The 9,698-nt window shown below is 42.1% G+C and overlaps 1 protein-coding gene across 1 annotated transcript; it reads left to right on the plus strand.

Annotated features, from left to right (window-relative positions):
• Nucleotides 1-3,312: 3,312 nt before the first annotated feature.
• Nucleotides 3,313-9,490, plus strand: zgc:153115 (uncharacterized protein LOC768186 homolog). Its single transcript, XM_062403691.1, has 2 exons — nucleotides 3,313-4,113; nucleotides 5,812-9,490. Exons 1-2 carry the CDS (start codon nucleotides 3,621-3,623, stop codon nucleotides 6,054-6,056), a joined length of 738 nt encoding a protein of 245 aa, XP_062259675.1. The 5' UTR covers nucleotides 3,313-3,620; the 3' UTR covers nucleotides 6,057-9,490.
• The last annotated feature ends 208 nt before the right edge of the window (nucleotides 9,491-9,698 follow it).

The following is a 9,698-nucleotide window of genomic DNA, read 5'->3' on the forward strand; positions in this document are numbered from 1 at the left end:
AATGTGTTTTGGGTTATTTGAATCACTAAAGATATTGTGCAAAGTTCACGTCTCTTATTTAGCTGTATAGTTTACAAGGTAAATTATGTATTTCATGTGTAACATTTAAATTGCTGCTGTATTCCCTCGCCAAGGAGTTAATTCCTACTTTTCAATGTTTTTTAAGTGGGACAGGTATGAGTGAAACAAGGGGAGTAGCCTTGTGCTACAGTAGCGTTAGAGGCCTGTTGTATATATAGATTGTCACATAGCTCATAGAGCTGAATATATAATACATATAATTTAACATATTTTATATATAGAGATATATGATGCATGTTAGAGACATCATCAACACACTCATTCACTCTCTGTGAATCCTCTGTAGGATCTCCTGCTGTATTCTCACATGGGCTCATTGTAACATTCAGTTTTTACCAGTAGCCTGGTCTGAGAATCTCAGCAGAAAGTCTAGAGTCTCTCCCCTCCAGAGAATGTCAGGAGATGTTTGGAGTTCGGTGCATGTCTGTTAGTTGTCATATTTTGCCGTTGTATGCCGTTGTGTCAACCTGTTCTCAAACCAGGAGCATCAAATTCTGCTGCTTAGTCACGCCCCTTGGCGTCTCCTTCAGACGCACAAGGTATCCTTCCATGTCAGCTTTCAATCAGCTCCAATGTAAACCCCCCTGTGTCACATTTCAACGCCATCCACTGCATTCACCTCATTATTCTTCAATGAAACCACTGATTTACAATGTCAACCAACCTGAATCATTATTTCCCCCTCACTCATTTTCTCATGGATTCATTTATAGTTATAATTCATAATGTGACCATATACTGGTCATATACACTACAGTTAAAAAAAGACAGATATAAGAGGGATCCCAAATATGTGTCCATAGATGTACATGTACACATCTTGTGTCATTGGGAACTTCTAAGTGACGTCATGTGTAAGAGCTTGCAGTGACGGACGAATGCACGAGCCCCCTCTCCCCCTTTCCAGGTGTGTTTTAGTATTGATTCACTGGCCATGATGATTTTATATTCGTAGGTAGGAAGCCTGCTGGGTTTTATAGAGCTGATTGTTAGCCTATCAATGTTTAAACCATCAATATCTACCTACTTTTTAACTGTAATCAACAATCAAGCCATTTTTACAGTAGGCTTTCTGTAGGAACTGTACACTATCCAAAACCGTTCTATTAATTCCAGCTACATGGATGACTTACATTTTCTTGTTTTCTACTGGTCGTTGTTTTACCAGAATTTACAAGCCAGACAGAATAGCCACTGTGTGTTTACATCGAAATCACAGAGTCATTCTTGAAAACTGAAGTTGCAAACTCCAGACCTTGTCTGGCCGAGGGTACCGCAGCATCCGGGCCCACACCACCAGGCTCAGAGACAGTTTCATCCCCCAGGCCATAAGACTTTTAAACTCCTCTCCATTACATATTTGCATATTTGCACTTTTGTTTTATTTTCTCCTCAGCTGGTTATATATATATTAAGATATATATATATATATATATATTCTTTAATTTCTATTTAAAATTTCGATATTCTATTTTATACTATTTCTATTTTATTCTATTTTATTGTATAGGTTGTAATTACTTGAGCATTGTTAGAAGAGAGCCTGAGACTCAAGCATTTCACTGCCAGCAACTGCTTAATGTTATTGTTGTGCATTTGACAATAACAAATCTTGAATCTTGAATCTTGAATCTTGACAGGTTTATTATATGTCATGAACATATCTTAAAATGAACCAGGATTTACTTTCGACAAATTTGGAACATTTCATTAAGCTTAGGAAATGTGGATTCAATGCAGACAGCTTATCTTATTCTTCAGTAATTTCCTCTCCTCAATTATAGCATGAATGTTAACTCTTTATCTCCCTTCACAATTTCACCTCTGGCTTTGTTCTGTCTGTTAAACTCTATGTCAAACAGTAGCAATATATTTTCTGAGAAAGTTAACTTGTATCACTTAGTGTTTCGCCTTCATGAAGAAATTGTACTTTCTTGATTCTTGTTGTTCTAGGTTGTACCCTCATTGTTGAATGCACTTTTGTAAGTCGCTTTGGACAAAAGCGTAAATGAAATGAAATGTAATGTAATGTAAAAAGCTAAAGAAAAACCCCAAGTGAACAAAAATATCTGAAGCAGCACAAGTAACACAGCTCTTGGGAAACTTTAGTTTTGTGAATCAGTTGATCAAAACACAGGAATTCATTTAGAACAAAAATAAATTCAATACATAGCCAATTTTAGACAATAATAAATAGACAAAACAATAAAAAAAATTAGTTATCTTACTTCTTATAATAGAATCTCAAATTCAAATTCATAATAAAAAACGAACAATTGACAGCTTGTGACCATTTTATTCACGACTGGTCCAATGGAAGCTAGAATTAAACTGGGAAGCTTTTTCAAAATTCAGTTTTAGTAGCACACTGTGCTGGTCAAAGTTGAAAAACTAAAGAGTTAATATTTGAAGATCAAATCCATCATTCTGCCACGTTTTCAAGTCATTGCCCAATCAGTCCACACTGAGAGATTCCTCCTGACAGATAGCACATGTTGAAGGAAGGAGTCATCTGAGAGAAGAGAGACATCTAGCGTCTGGGTCTCTGGTGAAAAAGTGGACATTTGAGGGGTTATCGTTGGACACCGTCGGTCGGAAAGGTGACCTGACAGACTCCCTCCAGAACACAGCCATGTTGTGCCGCCTCTGACTTCAGCTCCGTCGAAATGATCCCACACGCCTCTCGTTTAATCCGGGGCTCCTCTCCTTCCCCCATCATTACCCGAGTTGCTCGCCACCTACTTTCCACCACGCACCCTCCGCCGCGGTCCACGCCCGAGCTGCCGACGTCAGCCACTGCGCGCTGGCGGCTCAAGGTGCGTTCACGAGCGGAGAAATGTCGGATTTAAGACCCCTCGGTGCCTTCACCCCAACTTTAAGGTCACCGCATTGTATTTGTTGTGTAGCTTGCTTTTTCATTTGCACAATAATATGATCAGTGTACTAGAAGGTCGGGCGACTATATTTGTGTATAATTATCAACGTATAAAAAGTAGATCAACATCTATTTTATTTATTCGTTCTCTCCCATGTCGGCTTTATTTGTGACTTTTGGACTTAAAGTTAAACTCATGACTAATAAAATGACATTGTGGTAATTGCACTGGCAGAACAGGCGCACTGGTGTGGTGGTTTCAGAGATGTAAACACATGAGCACCTCCTGCTCATTTACTACTGACTGTTTGTGAACGCATCGTCAGTCGGGACCAGGGGGCGTAGGTTTGACCGGCAGCGGCTTCTCGGAGCATCAGACACAATGAACCGTCAGGCGGCGAGGCGCACACACGTTGGCCCGGAGGAACTGACCCGGTTCTAGCCCGTTATCGTTTACACACGCGCCTTTTTTTTGACTTACTGAGTCATTTCCTAACTACCGAGGCGCTGCATGGCGGTAACAGGGCTCCGCTGGACACGGTTGGATCGTCGAGTTTGATAAAAACGAGGTCGGGATCAGTCAACCGTTAGCCCCTCCTGGTGGATCTCTCAGCTTTTTTGTTCTGTTTTACCGCTTAAGGCCAACACAACCAGGCAGGGAACCATGTCGCTGAGCGCCTCGTCTGATTATTTCGCCGCCGAGTGCCTGGTGTCGATATCGAGCGGTCCCGTCCTGCACAGACCCACCCCGGTCGCCCCCGCCAGCCTGCCCACCACGGCGGGCCTTCTCCCCGGGGAGCCCGACGGGACGATTGAGGACAGGGAGGTGCGGGAGACGCTGCGGCTGGAGGGGGCGAACATGATGGCGGTGGCCGGCATCCTCACCGACCTGCACGGCAAGTTCCGCCCCATGTCGGCCTACTCGGAGAGCAGCAACTCGTCATGTGGTGGGGAGAGCGGTTACACCACGTTGTCCGACCCCACCACCCCTACCATGACCCCCTCCGCCACCCCGGTGCCCGGGCAGCAGATTCGGGGAGGGGGAGGCGTGGGCCCCCCGCGGTCCCCGGTGAAGCGACACCAGTGCACTTTTGACGGATGCGACAGAGTTTACGGGAAATCGTCCCACCTGAAGGCGCACATCCGGACACACACAGGTACGGCCACAACAACATGCTCAGCTCACATGTCGTGCACGCGAGCACACACACACGTCTGACCCTTGATATATAAACTTTCTCACACACATCGTTAATGACCATTAAATCAGATCATGGGGGGGGGCGCTCTTTTGTACTTCCCGGGATTAGCTAGCAGCAGCGTGGCGGCGGCAGTTTGTCCCCCCCATTAACCGTCTACTTGGTTCAGTAACGTGGCCAAACAAAGAGGGGACGATAGAGAAACTCCCCTTCGGAGACCGTGACAAAGAAGTAAACTAACAAAAGAACTGGGCTGGACGTTAAAACCGGTGACGACGGTCTTCCTCCCGGCCGCATTTGCATATGAAATGAACGTAAGACGAAACCCTAACGTCGGTGGCACGGAGTTCATCGTCGGACACCGCCTGTCCTGTTGATGGCGGCAGCAAGTGCTCGATGTGTGGCTGTGTAGCTCCCCACCCCCCGGACGATAACTTCACGATCTCTGCTAATGGTAGCTGAAACTGACTTTGTGTGTTGTCAAATCTCTGAAAAAAAGATCGTGTACAAAAGATGATCATCTACTTTTCACCAGTTTTTGGTGTTTGCCGTGGCAGTGTCACTGAAAACAGTCTCGTAGCCCCCCATTGTTAAAAACCTGGTTTCAGCTGGAACCAAACCAGCCTGATATGGCAGCCCAGAGTAAAACGTGCTGGTGGTTTTTCGTTCTCCCCTGCTGTAAAACGAGGGGAATCGGTGTGTTCAGGATCACTGAGCAGGCGCAGACGGATTAAGGGCAGGAAAGAAACGGTGGAGGGAACGCCCACAAAGTGTCCCTGCAACAAACAACGTGGCCCCGGCTTTGTGATCTTGAAAATGGCACCGAGCAGCATCCCACTCGCTCATCGTGGCTTGACTCATGTTGCCTGGCAGAGATTAAGGCTAGGAGTGGTTTAGGAAGACTAATCTGCAGGATCTAAATCCTAGATATGTTTTGACACGTATTTAACTATGAAGAGATTACTTTTTTTCCCCATAAAGCAAATGCAGGCAGTAATTTCGTCACTATCTTAAATGTAGTCAGTTCAACTTTATTCATTAAAATATTCATACAGTGACCAAAAACAATCCTCATTCTGTCCTATAAAGTAGATTGATATTATCAATGAGGAACAACTTAAAACAGACTATAAACTGTTTGCATGTTGCGTTACACTCGTTAAAATATCAGAACATATCTTGCTTTATTTTAGTAACTTTTAAATACTATGCCCTGCTAATATTTAAATTATATGAAGGATCAAATAATAAAAAGGGCAACCCACCTATTACATGAATATGGATTTCTTAGAACTTGTATCTTTGCTGATTAATTGATAAATTGGCAAATGGAAACTTCATTTTTCCAGCTCAAATGTCAAACATTTCCCAGTTTCAGACTTTGGTTTGTTGTGTTGCGTTTGTTACGGCTTTGAAGACAGCAGACATACTTTTTATGTAACATTTATACTATACTATAATTTTGTGTAATGATGAACCTCTGCACTGGTTAGGTGCTACACTGGGTTGCTAAGCATTCTCCCAACTGATACTCACCTGCTTTCAGTCAAACACATCTGTTGCATGCTTGTAGCCGTGGTGACTTGGTGGCTTGTTATTGGTCACCGACATGTTAGTAAATGGTTGTCCCGGCTCTTTTCCTTCTCTGTGCTGCAGGCGAGAGGCCCTTCCCCTGCACCTGGCCCGAGTGTGAGAAAAAGTTTGCCCGTTCCGATGAGCTCGCCCGCCACACCCGCACCCACACAGGAGAAAAGCGCTTCCTGTGCCCACTGTGCGACAAGCGCTTCATGCGCAGCGACCATCTGATCAAGCACGCCCGTCGCCATCCCGACTTCCAGCCCTCCATGTTGGGACGCAACAAGGGCACATCCTCAGCTTCCAGTCCGGCCCTGCACCATTAGGATGGTGCGTGTCTGGGTTTCCTGTGCACTAGGATCAGCAGCAGCACGGAAGCTTGCGGTGGTTTCAACTTAACCAGCTACAATCAGATCCACCGATATGGATTTAGAAATACGGTGTTGTACTCCAAAATGCACACATACACACATTGTACACCAGTGAACACACAGAGCTGGAAGTGAGGAGCACGTAGCCTCATCTCTCCATCCACCCAGATGAGTCATGTGACCACTATCCACCTGCTCAACTTAACCAGGGTTGGTTTCACGAATGTTCCAAATTCATGAGAACCAAGGATTTGTTTAAGAAATGTGTTTTTTGATTCCGCTTATCGTTTCCTGAGAGCAAAGTTTGGACTTTCTGCACTTCATTTACATGGCTGCTTACACATGGATCAAACCACGTGTATAATGTTTACAATATGGCAGACTGGAGCGAGTTTTCCAAGTGTAGCTTCACAAAAGAATGAAATGAATTGACATGAAACTACACAGTAATAAATACATGCAGGGGAGGGAAGTTAATCGAATATGATGACACATTTATTACAGAAAGGTGTAAAGATGCAGGGTGTTTCTTATGCTGTATTGTGACATAGTGAAATTAAACGGTGAAAACCTTTTATACGAAAAGAACTAGATAAGAGAGTCCGTTTTTGGTTTATCCTCTGAATTATACACCAGTAAAGTCAAGGTACTTCATCACATTGATGCAAAAATTCTGTAGAACCAGTTGTGCCACACAGCTGTCTGGCTCCTTGACTCGTAATGCCCGACTTTAAAGCCTCAAAGTGAAAATTACAGCCATAAAAACCATTCACATGGTGCAACAGAATACATTTTTCTTTTAGCCAAGAACTAAATAACTTCATTCATGACAGGTTTATGGCAGTTCAAACCTTATTTTCAACATACTTGGGTTTTCTTTCTCAATCAGGATTCGATAAGATTTGGAATCATTAAGCACCGACCCTTAATCGAACCTCATTTCTCAAACTGAAACACTTTCACAAATTGCAGGGATTTTTCACGTTTTCTGTACAAATCTACACATTCATCAAAAGCCAAAACTTCTGTTTCTTGTGGTTTATTTCCTGGTTATTGTGCTTTTAGTACCATTTATTTACCATGAGTAGCACAATATTGTGATGTTAGCTAGCGAGGCAGTGACTAGGAGCTTTTGAGCTTTTTTTTGTAGCTTTGAGTTTTAGTGGTGACACATTCCTTAATTTTTTTTTATCGCATAACCATCATTGAGGTGATATTTGTCTATATTGTTTTTCCCGTGTATATTGAGTTTAATTGATCAAATATTACCTTTTCTTCCAGAAAGTGGGTCAGAGTTCACTCTAGAAAAGCTGTATGCACGCCATCCTCAAGTTTAGATGAGTTATTCATGAAACGCTGACACATAATACACAGTAGTATTATCTCTAATACTGATGCAAATGTATATAAGCTTTAAGCTTTTAATGTAGAGACATGGTAATGCTACTAGCAGCAGAATTAATACATGTGATGAATTGTAGTCCTTATATTAGGGGTAACAGTATACGCTTGATAGGATGAGATTGCCTGTGAGTGTTGGTGTGTATTTTATTTAGTAGGTATTTTTTGTTAGTGACTGAACTGGAGAATGTGTGTATGCAATGGTATGAAAATATTTAGGGACAAAAACATGACATTAGGTGAGCTTGATATTTGACCTTCCAAGTGAAAAGGCGTTCACCCCTGTGCTCAATAGGGGCGCGGGGAGCATATTTCAGGATCAGGTGTGCCGGATTTTATTCACACGGTGTAAGTTTCAACAGCAGTTGAAACAAAGTTTATGACTTCAAGTACTTCCCATTCTAACCCTGTGTGTGGGAATCAAATCCGGTATTAGAGTAATTTAAACAAAGTCGGGGAAAGATGATACCACTAGAGCTTTATTGTGAAGGGCATTTTAACTTGTCGCTCAGGTGTAGCTAACTCAAACAATGGCTCTGCTCTGTGCAGTGAGCCATTGAACCAGCGTTAACAAGACTTGTACAATACTTCTAAATGGATTGAAGCCGTTAATAATGTTATTACCATAGACTGGACAGAAAGATGGACGACATGATTGCGCCCCTAAAGTGAAGCCAAAGCGCCTCAATCCCCACCTGGTGGCTGGCTGCAGTATTGGTCATTAAGCACGCCACCTCCATTTTAGTGGTCCTTGTCTCACATGGACCAAAAAAAACAAAAACATTATCAAAGTTTGTTTCTGACATTTTGGATAGTTCTTATTACATTGATCTGTTTTCACATGCAAATGTTTCCATTTAATTTGGTTTTAATTAGTTATTTTATGCAATCGAAATGAGGTGAAACATCTCGATGGATAGCTGAGACTGACTCATGATTGGTCGAGCACGCGTGTTTACTATATTTCGACAACATGGCGCCATCCCCCGACCGCCTCACTGCGCAGATTCTGGTGCGAAAAGACTACAGAGTTCAAATCTGGGGTATTTTGGCTTCATTTCTGGATGGTGAGAGGAAGTGGAAATGTTTCGTTCATCTTTATATACAGTCTGTGGCTATTATATTTGTGTGAGATAAATTAAAATGGCCACTACAATAAAGATTTAGTTACATAATACTGGGTCATACTAAACCTGGCACCTAAATTGAATATTCCTTGTGGAGTAAATTTGACTGAATCGAGTAAACCTCAAGTAAAGTAGACATTTAAACCAATATGAGCACATGCATTGTCCAGGTCCGAGTCTAGAGAGGTTGAATCTTTTTTTTTTATATTAATGTTTCCACACTGTTTGTCCAACTCGTGGACGTATTCATTTATCTCAGAGAACATCAATTCTTCAGGAAAACTCTGAAAGCCTTAAACTATGTCATAACTACTTCGCACCATGTTTACAGTTAGATCATTGTATAGGTATATATATGCCCTCCTGCGGGCTCATCAGATACTCATTATGCAATATGGCACTTTTTCCTTACAGGTGTATTCGGTTGAATAGTGTAATGGCTTGCACTGTTACTATGCTTCTACAAGCAAGCACTGTGGAACTTTGCTGATGTCTCTAATAACTAATGGTTTGTAAAACTGCCTTCATGTCCAAGTGCTTTAGAAAGCGTGATAAAAGAACTGAGTAGTTGTTTCGGATTTTTGTTTATTTTGGTGTTTGCGTAGTCATCCATGCCATCTTATGTTTAGCAATTTCTTTCGATTAGATTTTTTTGTTTTTTGTTTTTGTTTCTACAGAATTCATCATCATCTCCCAGATCTTTTGACTTTGTTTCCTCCACATTTAAAAAGAACAACTTCAGGTGTCTTCCTCATTCATTCTTCGAACCATTCTCTTATCACCATTTCTCTGTTAATCTGTTCATTTTAATACAAGCTGTACTCATCCAAGTGAATACAAGGCTTTGACATTGTGTGCACATTTCCTCTGAGGTTTAATCTGTTGACGGTTTTTGGTCGCTGCTGGCAGTGACCATGAACACATGGACTGTTTAACAAAGAATCACACACCTAATACCTACTTGTTTTCTACGTTTTCAAACTGGAAATCTATCCTTCCATCTCTCCTCATTGATGGAAGTGTCTTTACACTCAGACTCTGTCCAGATCTCAAAGCTACAATATCACAA

The sequence above is a fragment of the Platichthys flesus genome, chromosome 14, assembly GCF_949316205.1.
Source record: "Platichthys flesus chromosome 14, fPlaFle2.1, whole genome shotgun sequence".
Taxonomy (NCBI): domain Eukaryota; kingdom Metazoa; phylum Chordata; class Actinopteri; order Pleuronectiformes; family Pleuronectidae; genus Platichthys; species Platichthys flesus.